The sequence below is a fragment of the Mytilus californianus genome, unplaced genomic scaffold, assembly GCF_021869535.1.
Source record: "Mytilus californianus isolate M0D057914Y unplaced genomic scaffold, xbMytCali1.0.p SCAF_4, whole genome shotgun sequence".
NCBI lineage: Eukaryota > Metazoa > Mollusca > Bivalvia > Mytilida > Mytilidae > Mytilus > Mytilus californianus.
In genome coordinates this window covers 100,645,938-100,665,795 of record NW_026262690.1, presented here as the reverse complement: position 1 = coordinate 100,665,795, position 19,858 = coordinate 100,645,938, and the positions used below count along the sequence as shown (strand labels likewise).

Sequence of the window (19,858 nt, the reverse complement as noted above, 5' to 3'; positions counted from 1 at the left end):
AACAAGAACTAAATTTGTTCATTCAACATGCCAACGATGCTCATCCCTCAATAAAATTCACTTATGAAATCTCTGACTCTAAGATCACATTTCTTGACACTTCTACGCAAGTGAAGGATAGGATCAAATTTACAGATCTGTATTGCAAGCCCACCGACAAACATCAATATCTTTCTCCTTTGAGTTGTCATCCTAAACATTGCACCAAGAGCATTCCCTACAGTCAGGCCATACGAATAAAACGGAACTGCTCCACCATGATACTGCAAAAAGGCGACTACAAGAACTTCGCAGTCACCTAAAAAAAATGGGGCTACAAAAGAAAATACATTGATAAAGGTTTCTCTCGTGCTAACAACATTAGCCGAGATGAACTTTTACAATATAAAGACAAAAAGGTCATCAAAAGAGTGCCGTTTGTGTTGACTTACCATCCCAAATTTGACAAGTTATCACACCTAATCCGCGAAAAATTGGAAAGAAATTGAAAAACATCCTAAACTATCCAAGATCTTTCCCGAGCCACCTGTACTGACTTTCCGTAGGCCCAAAAGCCTTAAAGACTTACTGGTGATAGTTGTTTTATCCTCTAAAGCAGGCTCTTCGTCTGTGGGCTCTTGCAAGGGATGCGGAAACAAACGATGTCTGACTTGCAAACAAATACTGAATACCCAGACTTTTAACAGTCACTCCACTGGTACGGAATACACCATATTTTGCAATGTTAATTGCAAGACTACAAATGCTGTGTATCTTCTATAGTGTAAATGTGGTAAACAGTATGTTGGCGAGTCAGAACAGCCATTTCATAAACGAATGAACGGCCATCGTAGCGACTATGAATGCAAGCCAGACCTTCCTCTGAGTCGACATTTGAGATCCCCTGGCCACACTAAGGCAGATCGCAATCGACTGACCATTACAATCATAGACCACAACACTGCTTGGTCTAGGGAGGATAGACTCACTCGGGAAAGATTTTGGACAGATCTCTGTCCTGATTGTTCTTCCTTTTATTTGTATTGTAGTCCTGTCATGTAATGTTGTTATTTTAGTGTTATATTTAACATTGCCATTAAAGCGGGAGGTTTGGCTAGCCACAAAACCAGGTTCAACCCACCATTTTTTCTTAAAATGTCCTGTACCAAGTCAGGAAAATGGCTATTGTTATCTTATAGTTCGTTTCTGTGTGTGTTGCATTTTAATGTTTCTGTTCTGTCTTTGTTCTCCTCTTATATTTGATGTGTTTCCCTCATTTTTAGTTTGTAACCCGGATTTGTTTTTTCTCAGTCGATTTATGAATTTCGAACAGCGGTATACTACTGTTGCCTTTATTTGGATAAGAAAATTCAAAATTTTGGCACCAAATGGGATAAATGAAAAGGTGTAGTTGTAATTCGCACAGTGCTTGTCATTTGGGTTATATAAATATTACTATACACAGTCTCTGTTGCTATTTCTTTACCTTTGTTAACTCTAAAATTCTTGAATTATACTAGTTTAAATCGCAGGGTTCTATTCATTTGGGATATACAAGTACGCAGCCACGTTCAATTACTTAACCTTTGTCAAAATTTATTATTATTGTTTTCATCATTATCAACTGCTATTTATTTGGATGTTTAAATACGCAGCCTCTTTTGTTATAAATTTACCGTTGTCAAATTGGAAATATTAATTCGGAATGTATTTCCACGCAGTCTTTGTTGTAACATCTTAACTGTCGTCACCTTTGAAATTTTAGAAATGTACCAGTTCATATCGCACATTACTATCTTTATAAGAAGCATATCTATGCAGTCTCTGTTGTAAATACCTATGTAACCTACGTCATTTTTGAAATTTTACAATTGTACAAGCGTTTTTGTGTTCGGTTTTTAATTGTATAAAATTCAAGATCGTTATACTGAAATCAGAATAGATTGATATGATTCATTTTACATCATAATCATACTGATGAAGGATATCTGTTATCCGAAATATTAATAGATAATTACATTTAATGTTTCCTTTTTTTAATATTGGTGTTGTTTTGTACACTTTCTAGGCGTTTATATATATATATATATATAAGTTGCCTAGAAAATCAACCAAACGATGTTAGAGTAGATCTGTTTCTTTACTTCCTCCCCGAGTGGGGCTGGAACCTGTACTTTTTATTTCTAACTTCTACGACAACACCGCCTAGCATTGCGCAGACACCTTATCCCCTCTTCTAACTATAGCTGATAAAAATCAGCTTTCGTTTCGGGAGGTGTTACCTTCTCGTAGGAATTAAACAAGGATGTCTGATACAATACACATATATATATATACTTTATATGATCTGTGCATTTATATTCAGAACATGAACGTGCATTTGTTACTTTTTTCGGCAAGCAATACAATTCATGGCATACATGTACAGTTATCAGTATCATTGAGAATATTGGTATTATTAATTTCAATTTTAAAAAACATTTTTGTTTATGAGTTAATGTGGTTCAACACAGTTAAATGGAATATCACTGAAAAACTGTTCACTTAAGATTTGATAAATGGACAGTGATTGCAAACAGTCCACTTAAACTATTCTTCATTATCCCTGATTATACAAATTCACTGTAACATATATAAAGTTAAAAAAATAAAGCATCCGCAATACAGGCTAATTCCATTGAGTGGACACATTGATACATGTAGCAATGGAAAATTTCAAAATATTTCCATTTTTCAAGTGCAACAGAGGGTGCTAAATATACCGACATGAAATGGAACAATATTTCATAAAATTTTTCAACCAAATCTAAACGCTTAATGTTATAGAACATAACTTGCGAACAATGACATAAAGTCATAGTCTCTTCTACGGCAATTTTTCCTTTAACAACGTTGCCAGAATCTTGACAAGTCCATACAGAAGGATAAAAGCGCAACAGAACACCGTTTGTTTAATTTATTTTTTCTTGAATATATGATATGAAACTTGGGACCTTTTATGTTGAAATCCTTGGTCTTTGATGTTGAAATTGAGTTCAAGGTCACCGGTCAATTTGATGTGCTATATTTTGACCTTTGCTTGAACTTCCTACTGGTAAATGAAATACCATAAAGTGTTTTGTATATGGTTGGACGACATATGGCTTGAAAAATTCAATTACGTGACATTCTGTAAACCGAAAGTAGCCATTTTTGCACTAGTTTCATCTAAAAGAACATAGACTCCATATAGTTTTAGATTCAGTGTGTAATTACCTATCACATGAACCAGAAGTGACATTTTGTTTACCGGAATTAGCTCATCATCTCCCGTATATTTCGAGCAAAAGTATAAAGAAACCATATATTTTTCAAATAATGTGAGCTATCAGATGACACCTGAACTGACATTTTGAAGACCGGAACTAGTCAATAATCTCATGTACATGTATTTCAAAGGGAAATACTAGCCTGGCATCTTGGCCAAAACGCTTTCATATGACACCGGAAGAGGCATTTTTTTAGACGGGAAGTAGTCAAGTATCTCCCTTTTAGGTGTCAGACCTCCAATTCACCCACTCTTAATTAAGAACATATGTAAAAGATGCCGTTCCCTGATAAAAAATAGTGCTTTTGATGTCACTATTTTCTTAAACTAACATACAAATTTGCTGAGATTAACCTTTTGGTTTTTAATTCTTTTAATATTTACTTTTACCTAATTTCTGTAAGAAAAAGAAATCGTTTGATAATATTTGACCCTTTAGTTTCAGAGAAAGAATTTTTTTTTATTTAAAGTTTCGGTGGACGACGACAACAGACCCCGTGTGATATAAATAGCTCACATGGCTGGGTTTTGTGCTAGGTGAGCTAAGAACGATGCATGTTGATGAAAATTACCATCTCAAGTACAGTTTAATACTGTAATAAAAAATTATTTTAATATGTTTCCGTCTGATATAGAACTGATGATATTGCCCTTTTAAGTAGTATGAAGTAACTATTATTTAAAAACGCTTATTAAAAGTCAAGTGGATGTCCAAAATTAAAAAAGGAATACAAATACGATTGAATATAATTATTTGCCTAATTTTATTGATTCTGACGTTTGATTCAAATAGGACTAACGTCTTGTCCACAAATCACCAGCACCGTATCAGGATCCACCAGCACAACGCCAGGACCCCCCAGCACAGACTCAGGACAGGTCTAAACTGAGAAAATGTACAATTTTGATAAGTAGCTACGGTTTTTCACCAAAATGATTTGCGGATTTTGTTATAGAAAGCGGACTCCATGAGCTTTTTTGTTTATTTTTTTTCGTCCTAGATAATTTCAAAATTAGCACTTTTGTGTTAAGCAATTCGTGTTACGCATACATACATGGCCAATTTTTTTAATTTTATGCCTTTGAATCCATAAGAAACAAAATGTTATATTATGTTATATTCGAGAAAACGTCAAAAATCATCTTTTTCATCTATGTTTTAATTTGTTCAAAAATAACTTTTTCATACGTTTTTTTATTGTTACCTGCAAAAGTTTACATAACAATTGCAAATTATGTCTTTTTGTGTGTGTGTGTGTGTGTAGCATTTTGATACTTTGTACTGTCTTCGTGTTATTGACTTGTATACATTGTTTTACATATTTGAACAAACTTATATGAATAGATGACCCAAATTAAAGACCCAAGTTTTGAAATGAAGTTGACAGTACCAGCGATGTTTTTTTATATTTTATTTTGACGAAATTGAAACCAATTGATTTCTAATAGCGAAATATAATTGCTACATTCCACATTTATGAATGTTTGTATCAAAACAAATATATTTTTTTGTTTAATTCGTAACTAATGCTAATTTAAGCTCCGCTTGATATTGTATTTTATTTTGATATTTGTTAGTTATAAGAACACGATAAGAAATAATTAAAGAATTTGAGACATTCATTACGTATAGGAAGACAACGTATGTATTGTCACGGTTGATATCTTAAGGAAATTGTACGTATAACATGTTAGTGTATTTATTCCCAATTGAACTGACAGGACATAAATTTTGACAAGAGAAATGTTGGCTATTATCCAACCCTGTTTATAACTTCTGACGTCATGTTCATTGACAAGTGTGTGTTTCCATGGTTGGAAATGTAGGACATAAACCTCTCACAATAGATTTTCCGATCGATTGCCGACAGAGACGGCTCTTTAATAGCAGGTGTAGAATTGCAAATAATGTTTCCCCATTTCAATCTTAAATATCGATGCGAACTTGCTTTTGAACTATACTGGCTTAACTAATAGTTGAATTCATCACGCAGGCGAATAGACACGATCGCACGTAAACTAATACTTGTTTAAAACACACAATCAAGTAATGATTAACTGAAAAGAAATGTTTCTGCATAAATTTTAGTTGTTTCCTCATAGCCTCATAACAATCAACTTGCAACTGATACGTTATCTGACTGAATATTGCCAGTCTGAAACCTAAATATAAATATAATTGAAATACTTTAATACGGATATATGAACACTCCACGGTTTCTAAGCAGCTACTAATGATATATGATTTAAATTGTTGACAGGCGATCAGTATGTTCGATCCAATTTTAAAGTGACAATCCGTGTGTGCGTGTTTAATTTTGCAAAGAATTTTCTAGTGATACCGTACACCACAGTATACATATTGAATTTTTTGGTATCCTTTGGTGATTCACTTCTGTAATAATAGAGTAACTACTTTGCGTGATCACACAAAATGTGAATATCAAAAGAAAAAGGCCGATTAGTTTCACGGAATATAAAACGCATGCGCCGAAATAGAAAACATTGTTAATTTTCAAGTGGAAGGCGGTAGTAGTATATCATTCATACTAGCAAAGACATAGTATATGTCTATGATACTAGTTACAGTCAATGAACGTAAAACGTAAATGGAAAAAGTTTAATTAATGAGGAATATTGTCAACAATGTCGATGCCACCTAGGACTCAGAGACAACAGTGCTATCTATGTGATTTACCACGTATGCCATGGGCTATGGTTCATGATTTTTCTGAACCCGTGTGTCGGGGTTGTGTAAACTATGAAGGGGCTGATAGAATTGAAATGGTACTCGATGCGGCAAGGAATATGAAACGGAATCATGGGTTCCATGACGGTCGCCAGTGTATAAAACCTATTGGACAAATTCCCGGAACTAGAGCTAATTTGGAACACTTTGAACAATCTAGAGCTTCATCTGCAGACCGTTTTGAAGGTAGGCAAAGAGGTGTAATGAACGAATTCCCACCTCGACTGACGAATGGAATTCACAACAGACCGGAAGAAAATATTGCTGAACATTCAAGGGGACACATTTTCCCGGTGTCTGTTAACCGTTCAGTGTTTCCAATACACCCATCGATTCACAGCAGTGGAATGAATGTACCGACTCGACATCCCTATGGCGCAATGCCGGGTACGAATATGGCTCATGTTCCAACAGTTGGTACAATAAATGGAAAGAGAGAGCACGATGACGAAGATCTGACAAACAGTAGTTCCAATGCAGACGATATTTTTAAGTTCAGTAGTCAAGAAGAGATAGTTAAACGACCACCAATGATACGTGATTCAACTAACCTCCTTTCTACGTCAGCACCATTCGAAATTCGATTCAAAAAGGATCACAATATTTACGGCAGAGTGTTTGCATTTGATGCTACTTCAAAAAATGGAATCGAATATGAGTTAAAAGTATACATTGAATACCCTCTAGGTTCTGGGAATATCTATACAAGTGCGACAAGTGTTGCAAAACAGATGCACTATGATAGTATGAAAGAAATTGGAAAGGGACTTTCCTCTGGTTATAAATATATTGAATACGAAATGAAACATGGGGGTGGAGACTGGAAAAATTTAAGTGACTTCTTATCAGAGACTGTGCGTTTCTTTAAAGAACCTGCAAAGCAGGATCTTGTTCCAACTCAGTATAAGCATCCAAATTTACCACCACTTCCCACACCAGGAAATATTCATAGAACTTTACCAACTGGTCATGCAAGAATGATCGGACACCAGGCATCATTTGAAAGTCAAATTAAGAAGCGCAAAACATCTCCTGAACCAGAAAATGACTTCGGTGAACAAAGAAAGAGGCAACAATGGATTCAAAGCCAATCGGAAGCCCTTAAATTGACAATTAATTCAGCAACGTACGGACCTACAAGTTCGACTTCCATGTCGCCCAATGGAAACAACACTGTGACATCAACACCCCCAGATGGAGTAAATGGACCTCATAACGGACCATCACCAATGGCAGCTTTAATGAATGTCACAGATAACATTTCGTCTGGTTCTTGTTCTCCGGGCCGTAACAGCACTCACCATTCCCCTAACGGCGTTCTTCCAAGGAGCAGATTGACAACAGGACATCCACAAATAGCAGACGGAATTAGTGGTAACACTCATCCGGAGTCGTCAGTTTCAAGTTCAGAATCTTTACGATGTACACTTTGTCACGAACGTCTAGAGGATACTCATTTCGTACAATGTCCATCAGTTGCGGATCACAAATTTTGTTTTCCGTGTTCTAGAGACAGCATAAAGCGACAAGGTGCAGGGACAGAAGTATATTGTCCGAGTGGAAAGAAATGTCCTCTTGTTGGGTCTAACGTTCCTTGGGCATTCATGCAAGGAGAGATCGCTACGATTCTTGGAGATGATATGAAAGATATAGCAAAAATAAAAAAGGAAAGGGACACATGAAATTTAAGCTTATGTACCCTGCCCTGGGTATATTTTTTCCTACGACACTGTTAAGATAGATTTTATATCAAGAGAGCACTGAATTCTACAGTTGAGTTCAGAATTGAGAACGAAGACATGATTCATTGCTATATGTAAGTTGGATTATATCTTGATGTGCACTTTTTTTTTTAGAAAGGTGTGAATGGAATCAGGAATAAGATTCTCTTCAAGCGGATGTCATTTGTATCCGAGTAACGTCAGACAGTTTGAGATTTTCAGAAGCATTTAGCTAGTGTACTGAATGTCTTATAGACTATTAATAGATGAGCCGTTTTGAACGAGCTTGATGTGTTTCGTTGATGGGAGGACACATGTAAAGTTATGAACATCATTGTTGTTATTTATGTTTTAATACTAAGCATTGTGTATTATTGCTGTTTTGTGACAGTTAACTCAATAATTATCGAGAATTCGGACTCATTTGACTTACTAATAACAGGGGAAAATACTCAAAATGGAACATGTTTATTGACAATTTCGTAAATAATGTGAATCTTCTCGAGAACATCGTTTCGAATGAAATTAGGTGACAAGCATTTAACTTGATTTATTTGAACGTTAAACATGTTAAAGGGGAACAAACTCAATAATGTAATATAAAATCAATTGAATCGTATATTGGGTCAACAGATATTAATTGTTTGTATACATCGTTAGCTGTTGCAATCGTATTTTTTATCATAGACACGAGTCCATCATATGAAATTTGATAGAAATTTGAATTGAAAAAAAGCAAACAAACAAAAAAAAACCCGTTCCGGAACGTGTGCAAGCTGTGCAAGTTAATATACTGTTTGTAGAGACTGCTACAAATAAATATTTTGTTCCAATATCTTTTTAGCAGAGACATATATGAGGGTATGGATGGGGGTCTTTCAATTCTGTATTCTTTAATTTTTTCGCTCATTATTATTTATCTTTTATTTTTTTCCCCATTTTTCTCTATTCTTTAATTTCTTTTGCCCATTATTCTCTATTCTGTAAACCCCATCCACACCCTCATATATTACATGGTATTTTGTTGCTGCTTTTACCAAGCTTGCAAAGCCTACAACTAATTTCAAAATTTCTGAAGCTAAATTTATGATGTGCACAATTTTCATTTATCGATTTTGGTGAAAGGACAAGGGATAAGAAATCCTATTTTTTGGTCTCGGATTTAGTTCATGTCGACTTTAGTTTTCATAATGAAATAAATAGATATTTTAAGTTCCAATATTTGAACATTTTATTGGCTGGACTATTGATTGCCTGTATGAGCAAAATTGAGTGAAATAAAGAAAATTTAGGATAAATTTCAATGTTGATTTTAAGCTCACCTTTCCCAAAGGTCCAAGAGAGCTTTTCTCATCCATTGGCTTCCGTTGTCGTTAAATTTCACAAAAATCTTCTCCTGAAACTACTTTGCCAAATTTAACCAAATTGAGGCACAATCATCATTAGGGTATCTAGTTTAAAAAAATGTGTCTGATGACTGGTCTGCCAACCGACATTTTTGTCGCCTTCGTTCTCAGAGTCAAAAGGCAAGAGAGACTCAGCTGTGCTGTTTCTGGTAGCGTAGGTGTCTGCGGGGTATCAACAATTTGTTAAATTTTGTGATTAGGTCAGTTGAAGGGGAACCTCTAATGGTAAGTCAATGCTATTTGGTATGCAGTTTTATTAGCATTGGCATATCTTATTTCCACAGAAAATATTTGGCCCTGTACCTTCAGTCATGGTTCATTGACTTTGAATATTTTACATGTTAAACAAAGTATTGCTATCTTATTTCAACATTCACATTAAAATTACATACAGGCAAGACATACCTCTGTGTCTGTGTGTCAGCTTATTCTCAGAAACTATACAAATCAAAGCCTCATGAAATTTGGTATCAAGCTTAATGTTATACCTTGGAATGCATTTTTTTACATCAACTTCCTGTTAACAAAAGCTTCATGTTAGCTGCAACCAATACATGAGATAAAAGATAGACTGAAATTGTTCAGGAAAGGAGTTTCTGAATTATTATTTTAACCTTACATGAAGTTTGCAACTAAACTCATACATGGTCACATAAAGTAAGGATTAAAGGTCTGAGAATACGCAAGGATTGTAGTGACTAATAATAAGAATAAAACAAAGTAAGTTAAAAAAGGACTTTCCACAATAACTACCTGCTTACCATTCCAGAGCATTTGATTTTACCCACAGGTTTTGATGGGGTTTGTGTTGCTCAGTCCTTTGTTTTTTTTATTAGTGTTGTGTGTGACACTGGATTAGTTTTCTCATCACTTGGCGTCCGTCGTCGTCGTCGTCATGGTCTTTCGTCGTAGTTAGCTTTTTACAAAAATCTTCTCCTCTGAAACCACTGGGCCAAATTTAACCAAACTTGGCCACAATTATCATTAGGGTATCTAGTTTAAAAAATGTGTCTGATGACCCCGCCAACAAACCAAGATGGCGGCAATGGCTAAAAATAGAACATAGAGGTGAAATGTAGATTTTTGCTTATATCTCTGAAACCAAAGCATTTAGAGCAAATCTGACCGGGTAAAACTGATTATCAGGTCAAGATCTATCTGCCCTGAAATTTTCAGACAAATCTGACAACCTGTTGTTGAGTTGCTGCCCCTGAATTGGTAATTTTAAGGAAATTTTGCAGTTTTTGGTTATTATCTTGAATATTATTATAGATAGAGATAAACTGTAAACAGCAATAATGTTCAGCAAAGTAAGATCTACAAATAAGTCGTCATGACCAAAATTGTCAGTCGACCCCTTTAGGAGTTATTGCTCTTTATAGTCAATTTTTAACAATTTTTTCGTAATTTTTTTTATCTTTTACAAAAATCTTCTTCTCTGAAACTACTGAGACAAATTTAACCATACTTGGCCATAATCATTATTAGGGTATCTAGTTTATAAAATTTGTCCGATGACCCCACCTTCCAACCATCATGGCCGACTTGGTTAAAAATAGAACATAGGGGTAAAATGCAGTTTTTGGTTTATATCTCTGAAACTTAAGCATTTAGAGCAAATCTGACAGGTGGCAAAAATGTTCATCAGATTTAGATTTATCTGCCCTGAAATTTTCAGACGAATCCGACAACCCGTTGTTGGGTTGCTGCCCCTGAGTTAGTAATTTTACAGAAATTTTACAGTTTTTATACGCCCGTTTACGGGACGTATTATGGTATACCGTTGTCCGTCTGTCCGTCCGTCTGTCCGTCCGTCCGTCTGTCCGTCTGTCCGTCCGTCGTCAACATGTCGGACATTAACTCAAAAACGCTTTAACCAATTTGCATAAAACTTTGGTAAATTGTTTATATCTATTGACGTGAGCTCCCTTTTGTTTTTCATAAATTTTAGATTTTACGTTTCCGAGTTATGGGGTTTTATTCATTAAAAAAAGGGGGATTTTCCAGTTTTTGGACAATAACTCAAGAATGCTTTCACCAACTTGCAAGAAATTGTAGTGAATTGTTTATATCTATTGGCATGAGCTCACTTTCTATTTTTATATATATTTTAGATTTTTCTTTTCCGAGTTACAGGGTTTTATTCATAAAAAAAAGGGGGATTTTCCAGTTTTCAGACAAAAAATCAAAAATGCTTTCAGCAGTACTTATGAAACTTTGGTGAATTGTTTATATCTATTGACATGAGCTCCCTTTTGATTTATATATATTTTAGATTTGACATTTCTGAGTTGTGGGATTTTATTCATTAAAAAAGGGGGGATTTTCCAGTTTTCTGACAGTAACTCAAAAATGCTCTCAGCAATTCTCATGAAACTTTGGTGAATTGTTTATATCTATTGATGTAAGCTCCCTTTACATTTTCATAAATTTCTAATATGACATTGAGAATTAATTGAACTTTATTTGTTTATAGTCTGACAACAGATTTACTAAGTATTGGGCAACAGCACAGTGTATTGCACAACAGCAAGAAATCTTTAATTGAATATAAATTCAATTCATATAACCAATTTCAAGTTCTTTGACTACATTTATTCAGAAACCTATATTATGTCAAATATTTAATTACAATCAAAATTCAGACCTGTATCAAGCTTGAATATTGTGTCCATTTTTGCCCCAACTGTTCAGTGTTGGACCTCTGCGGGCGTATCCAGCTGCGCTCAGCGAAGCAGTTTATTTGTTATTATCTTAGATATCATCATAATATCTAATATCTGATACTATTAATTATGATTTAACCTAATTTTACATGATTTCCAAAGCATCAGTAAATACAGGTGAGCGACACAGGCTCTTGAGAGCCTCTAGTTCTTTTTGTACTCTTTTCATTTTTTGCCATTGCATTGTCAGATTCTCTTCGACTATAGTTTTGATTTCCCCCTTGGTATTTTTCTCCCTCTCTTTTTCTACTTCAAATTGAGTGTAATTTTAATACATGTCAACAGGATAGGGCTTTCCATAAGGCCATATGTTAAAGCATCACTTGGGGGACATCTTCTTTATAAACCTTTTTAAAGATCTTCTCTCCTAAAATTTCTGAACCAATTTTCGACAAAACTTTGGATGATTGATCCTTAGAGTATCTAGTAGAAAGATGGTGTTTTTTCTCAGTCAGTCAGCAAACATTGTCCCCATGGGTATAAATGTGTAGAATGCATAAATTGTCATATCTTGAATATCATAATAAATGGAGAATATATGTGAAGGGGAAAATGATCAGAATGTCAATTTCTATCGACCTTCTTCCAATTCTTTACCAAAATTGTAAGATGACTTCTTTGGGGAGTCATTGGTCTTAAATGATGATTTTTGGCTACCGTGGATTCATTTTTATTTGTGAGATACTAATTTTCGTAGATTTTGTGGGTGTACATGAACCATGAATTTTAATGTTCAATGAAGTACAAATTTTATAAAGGCTTGTATGTAGACTTTGGCAAAACCATGAAATCAAATATACAAGAAAATGCAATTTTTCCTCAATCCAAGAAAATTTGTATCCATCAAAATAAATGAATTCACTGTAATTTTCATGATTTTGCCTATTATCTCAAAAATTATATTACCTTAGATAGGTAGAAACTGTAAACAGCAAAAATGACCTGCAAAACAAGGTCTTCAAAAATGTTAAATGGCCAAAACCATTGGATGACTCCATCTGGAATTAAAATCCTTCAATGATGAATTTTGACTAATTTTAGTGTTTTTGCCTTATTATCTCGAAAAACTGTAACTTATAGGTAAGAAACTATAAAGGGCAAATATAATCAGGAATGCAAGATCTGCAAAACTTCCAATACAACCAAAACAATTAGGTTCGTATGAAACTACTGAACTAATTTCAGCAAAACTTTGGATGATTATGATCCTAAGGGCATCTAGTATAAAGTTGGTTTTTGGAAAGATTGGAACTATTATTCCAACTCTTTCCTAAGTCACCGGCCTCCCAAATATGAAGACTAGCCAGATTAGCTACTAAATTTATACACACTGAAATACAGTTCTCAATAATTTCCATGTCTGTGTATATATGCACATATGAACAGTGAAAAATTTGGATTATATCTTTCGAGCAGTATATTCAAGTATGTATGTTTTTTAAATTTTGTCAATCTGCTGGCTAGTTTGGTCATTTTTATTAGGTAAGTGTACTGATACATTACCAGTATGAATGACTGCTGCCTTGATAACAAACAATCAGAGACAAGGTGGGGCCTTAATTGGAATGTCCAACCCTACTAAATGCCAATCATATTGATTTGATTAATAATAAGCCTCAGTCTTGCATAATTAATCAGACACTTTATTACATAACTCAATACACCATGCCAGACCTCAATAATGAAAACACAAATGTATAAAAAAAGAGAGGCGAAAGATACTAAAGGGACATTCAAACTCAATTGTCGAAAATAAACTGACAATGCCATAGCAAAAAAAGAAAAGACCAAAAGACAAACAACAGTATACAACACATAGAAAATAGAAAACTAAAGACTGAGCATCACAAACCCAACCAAAAACAGGGGTTGATATCATGATTGATTTATCTAGAAGTGATAGATTTAATAAATTACCCATAACTTTTGATCTACACTACATAAAATGATTCTATAAATTATGTCTGATAGATTCGAGATTAAGGATTAACAATATCTACTTTTTCAAATGAAAAGTCAAAATATTGAATCTGGTTTTATAAAGATATTCAAGTGGGGTCTATGATAACTTAATAAATGAGTGTGATAATGATCGGTTATTAATCAATAATTTAGGTTACATTTATCAGTGACTGATGTTTTGAAACAATAAGTAAAATTTCAGTGGTCTTAAGTAGCTCATCTACAATATCTCTAATCACTGAGATTGAGAGTTCTAACCTCAAAGGTGGCAGTTGTGTTCGACTCTGATCTAAATTGACTGAATAAGGATTGCCAGTTTGCCTTTTTTACTCAAAATCTATAGTGGAAAATATAAACAGCAAAAATATAAGAAATACAATATCCATGTTCAAAGAAGGACCAGAGTGCAGAAGGTCATATCCAGACTTTTGTTGTATATTAATAGCTAATCTTAAATGTTACAACTCTCACTTCTAAGTTGAAAGCAGAAGCAGCAGATTGGTTATTAAAATATATATTCTATTTTACTGTAAAGGTTGTATCATAAGTTGATGAATGGATTTGAAGTAAAAACGATATCATTAAAAAGCAAATTTGATTACTTAATGAACAAACAAACAAATTCTGAAGATAAACAGAAAAGAAAAAAGGTGTTAAATTGACAAAAATTACAATAATGTAAAATGAAATAAAACAAAAAATAAAATACATTGAAAATATGAATAAAATAAGATAAGAACACAAATAAGATAAAATAAACCCAACTTTTAGGTATTAGGAGGACTTATTTTTTCTCATTTTCTACATGCGTTCTTGCTAACTGTAAATTCAGAAATTATATTGTGTGTATTTATAATTGCGATATTTGAAGACCAAAAAAAATGTGAGATTAACTATTGTGATTTCAGGAAAAGCTTCATACAGATATATGTATCAGAATGCGAGTTCTTATTATTTCGATACTCCCCAGTTGCAATATTCACATTAATAAAAACCTCTCAATAATTTCTGAATTTACAGTATATTGATTATTTTATCAAAATTTCAATAATTTTCTAACATAAACAAAGCAATTATAATAGAAATAATGCACTATATAAGCACATTATTCAGCATTAACAATGTAGTTGTAAACAACCCAACTCTGAATTCAATAAATGCTGCTGTAACTGTTTTAGTCATAATAAACCTTAGTAAACCTACCAACAACCTGAAAACATCAACTTCTTTTTAAATTTTACTTATTAATTGAGTATTAGTATCAAATGTACTAGTGTGTAGGTTTACCCTTAATAGCAAAAAGCAACAAGCAATAAGAACTGCCATATACCTCCAAAACTTGTTGGTACAGATAAGGGTAAACAGAAAAAAAAAACACCTTTTCCTGCAGAAACCTTGTTTAATATTGATTGATACTAACTTCCTTAACACTTTGGCACACTGTTCTTAAACTATAGTTATGTGTTCAAGGCTGAAACAGATACTTCATGTCTGTGTATTTAGCAAGGATAAAATATGAACAGACATTAGAAAGTTTTGATTTCAAATGCAAGGGCATTCATTTTCTGCTTAGTTTCTTTGTTGTCTCGTGGTAATGTATTCAAAATTTGCCTTTTGATCGATATGACATTTCGATGAGATATAGGACTGGTATATTTTTTATATATATATAAAATAACTATACATGCATGGTCTCGAAATATAAAGTTTATTGTACAAGGCTTAGGACCAGGTAGAAGGCGAGGCTTTGCTGAGCATTTCTATCTTGTTTCGAGTCGAGAACAAATAAAATTTATATTTCGCTACAATCAATAGTTATTCTCTTTATACTGCACTTCTTACAACTATTCAAATAAAGTATTTTGGATAAAAACCACCAATGTTGGATATGAAATGGACGAAGTACAAAAATCTTGAACCTCGTATTCCTTATTGACATCATTAATAAAACTGTATGGAAGCTGACATTGTCAACATCATAAACAAGGCGATATATGGTCAATGACTGCTACTAATATCATTATACGGCTGAATATAATCATCTTTTTCTTAATGTGCCACTCCACTATAAACATATGAACTATAAAAGGCACTATAAAAATTCTATGAAAAAAGCTGACATTGTTGGTTTAATTAAGTCTCCCAAACAAAGTTTGGAGACTTATTGTTTTTGCTCAGTTATTAGGTCTTTCCACTTTTCCGTTGGAAGACCTATTGCTTTTGTTCTGATAATTTTTTATGGCCCCGCAACAAAGTTGTCGGTGCCATATAGTTTTACCCTTGTCCGTCATTCTGTCATTCTGTCATTCCGCAACAAACCATTATACAGACTTTTTTTCTAAACGCCTTCAGATATTGGGCTGATTTTTGGTACATGTATGTGAGTTAACCATGATGAGTTACAGATCAAGTTTAAGTTTCCTTCCGCTCTGCTAATTTTTGCCAAAATTATGGGCTTTGGACTTTGAAAATTGTTGAAAATCACAGTTATACAGACTTTTTATCTAAACCCCTTCAGATATTGGGCTGATTTTTATACGACCGCAAAAAAAATTTTCGGTCTTATATTGGTATGACGTTGGCGTCGTCTTCGTCTTGACACATTGGTTTTCGCACTCTAACTTTAGTTTAAGTGAATGGATCTCTATGAAATTTTACCATAAGGTTCAATACCACAGAAGGAAGGTTGGGATTGATTTTGGGGGTATGGTATCAACAGTTAAGGAATTAGGGGCCAAAAATAAGCATTTTTGTAACTTCCAGACATAACTTGTGTGTTAGAGTATGGATCTCTCTGACATTGTACTACAAGGTTCCATATCACAAAGGGAATGCTGGGATTGATTTTGGGGGTAATTGCCTCAAAATTTTAGGAATTAGGGGCAAAAAAAGGGGCAAAAAACAAGCATCTTTCTAGTTTCATGACAATAACTTGTGTGTAAGTGTATGGATCTTTCTGAAATTGTACTACAAGGTTCCATATCACAAAGGGAAAGCTAGAATTGAGTTTGGGGGTAATTGCCCAAAACGTTTAGGAATAAGGGGCCAAAAAGGGGCCAAAAATAAGCATTTTTCTAGTTTCCAGACAATAACTTGTGTTCAAGTGTATGGATCTCTCTGAAATTGTACTGCAAGGTACCATACCCCAGAGGGAAGGCTGGGATTGATTTTGGGGGTAATTGCCTCAAAATTTTAGGAATTAGGGGCAAAAAAGGGGCAAAAAACAAGCATTTTTCTAGTTTCAGGACAATAACTTGTGTGTAAGTGTATGGATCTTTATGAAATTGTACTACAAGGTTCCATATCACAAAGGGAAAGCTGGGTTTGAGTTTGGGGGTAATTGCCATAAACGTATAGGAATTTGGGGCCAAAAAGGGGCCAAAAAACAAGCATTTTTCTAGTTTCCAGACAATATTTACTTGTGTTCAAGTGTATGAATCTCTCTCAAATTGTACTGCAAGGTACCATACCACAAAGGGAAGGCTGGGATTGATTTTGGGGGTGATGAATCATAAGGGGGTAAAAAAAATTGGGGGGGGGGGATTTTTTTTCCTTTTTTTTCTTTTTTTTTCTTTAAAATTTTCCATTTTAAATTGGTTATTTCTGATTTATATATAAAAGCAAATAATAATGATATGGTTTGAATAGGTAAATTAAAATTTTTTAAGTTCTTAGACCACATTCATTCTGTGTCAGAAACCTATGCTGTGTCAAATATTTAATCACAATCCAAATTCAGAGCTTGTATCGAGCTTGAATGTTGTGTCCATACTTGCCCCAACTGTTCAGGGTTTGACCTCTGCGGTTGTATCAAGCTGCGCCCAGCGGAGCATTTTATTAGTATGTGAGTTAACCATGATAAGTTACAGATCAAGTTTAAGTTTCGTTCCGCTCTGCTAATTTTTGCCGAAATTACGGGCTTTGGACTATGAAAATTGTTGAAAATCACAGTTATACGGACTTTTTTTCTAAATGCCTTCAGATATTGGGCTGAGTTTTGGTATGTAAGTTAACCATGATGAGTTACAGATCAAGTTTAAGTTTCGTTCCGCTCTGCTAATTTTTGCTGAAATTACGGGTTTTGGACTTTGATAAATTGTTGAAAATCCCAGTTATACGGACTTTTTTTCTAAACGCCTTCAGATATTGGGTTGAGTTTTGGTATGTGAGTTAACCATGAATTGTTACAGATCTAGTTTAAGTTTCGCTCTGATCTGCTGATTTTTGCCGTAGTTACGGGTTTTGGACTTTGGTAAATTGTTGAAAATCACAGTAATACAGACTTTTTTTCTAAACGCCTTTAGATATTGGGCTGATTATTGGTATGTGAGTTAACCATGATGAGTTACAGATCAAGTGTAAGTTTCTTTCCACTGTGATAATTTTTACCGAAATTACGGGTTTTGGACTTTGGAAACTGTTGAAAATCACAGTTATACAGACTTTTTTCTATACGCCTTCAGATTTTGCGCTGATTTTTGATATGTGAGTCTACAATGATGAGTTACAGATGAGGTTTATGTTTTGTTCCAATATGCTGATTTTCATGTCGTTTCAACACATCTTCAGTACACCCACTTCCTGTTTACTGATAGTTTGAAATTTAACTACTCATTGATCAAGGAAATTTTTCATCAAACTAGTATTGGTCTAGAGAGCTGGATACTTTCCATGCATGTTTGTGTTCACATGTGTTATTGAAATTGCAGATTTTAAAACTTTTTGAGACGGGGCCATTCGTGTCGTTCCCACACATCTAGTTGTTTTTTTCTTCTGTCTAATTTTTTTCTTGCACGGTATTGTTGTTTCAAAAGATGTCGCTTAGATTTTTGTCGAGCCTGCGACTTTTGTCGCAGAAATCTCGATATAAGGATAATGATCCTGCAGCGGGGGAGTTAACTAACTTCTTAAAAGCTTAATATTTCAGAAGGTAGAAGACCTGGATGCTTCATACGTTGTATATAGATGCCTTATGATATGAAGTTTCCATCTGTCATATGTCCACTGTCCTTGACCTCATTTTCATGGTTCAGTGACTACTTGAAAAAAAAGTTAAGATTTTTTGTAATGTTAATTTCTCTCTTATTATGAGTAAGAGGATAACTATATTTGGTATGTGCGTACCTTGCAAGGTCCTCATGCCTGTCAGACAGTTTTCACTTGACCTCGACCTCATTTCATGGATCAGTGAACAAGGTTAAGTTTTCATGGTCAAGTCCATATCTCAGATACTATAAGCAATAGGTCTACTATATTTGGTGTATGTAATGATTGTAAGGTGTACATGTCCAACTTGCAGGTGTCATCTGACCTTGACCTCATTTTCATGGTTCAGTGGTCATAGTTTAGTTTTTATACGACCGCAAAAAAATTTTTGTGGTCGTATATTGGTATGACGTTGGAGTCGTCGTCGTCGTCCTCTGGCGTCGTCCGAAGACACATTGGTTTTCGCACTCTAACTTTAGTTTGAGTGAATGGATCTCTATGAAATTTTACCACAAGGTTCAATACCACAAAAGGAAGGTTGGGATTGATTTTGGGGGTCATGGTACCAACAGTAAAGGAATAAGGGGCCAAAAAGGGGTAAAAAATAAGCATTTTTGTAACTTCCAGACATAACTTGTGTGTTAGTGTATGGATCTCTCTGACATTGTACCACAAGGTTCCATATCACAAAAGGAATGCTGGGATTGATTTTGGGGGTAATTGCCTCAAAATTTTAGGAATTAGGGGCCAAAAAAGGGGCAAAAAACAAGCATTTTTCTAGTTTCATGACAATAACTTGTGTGTAAGTATATGGATCTTTCTGAAATTGTAATACAAGGTTCCATATCACAAAGGGAAAGCTGGAATTGAGTTTTAGGGTAATTGCCAAAACGTTTAGGAATTGGGGGCCAAAAAGGGGCCAAAAATAAGCATTTTTCTAATTTCCAGACAATAACTTGTGTTCAAGTGGTTGGATCTCTCTGAAATTGTACTGCAAGGTACCATACCACAAAGGGAAGGCT

At 34.3% G+C, this 19,858-nt stretch overlaps 2 protein-coding genes across 6 annotated transcripts in view; both read left to right on the top strand.

Annotated features, from left to right (window-relative positions):
- The window catches only part of LOC127698926 (TALPID3 protein-like), a 480,691-nt gene that overhangs the window by 153,128 nt on the left and 307,705 nt on the right, over positions 1-19,858 (top strand). The gene's annotated exons all lie outside the window — the stretch shown is intronic.
- LOC127698949 (probable E3 ubiquitin-protein ligase IRF2BPL) lies at positions 5,170-8,975 on the top strand. Its single transcript, XM_052202728.1, has one exon. It carries the CDS (start codon positions 5,933-5,935, stop codon positions 7,715-7,717), a length of 1,785 nt encoding a protein of 594 aa, XP_052058688.1. The 5' UTR covers positions 5,170-5,932; the 3' UTR covers positions 7,718-8,975.

What these genes read in the sequence shown, in the direction of transcription:
- LOC127698949 (XM_052202728.1), top strand. Translation starts at nt 5,933, where the DNA reads ATGTCGATGCCACCTAGGACTCAGAGACAACAGTGCTATCTATGTGAT.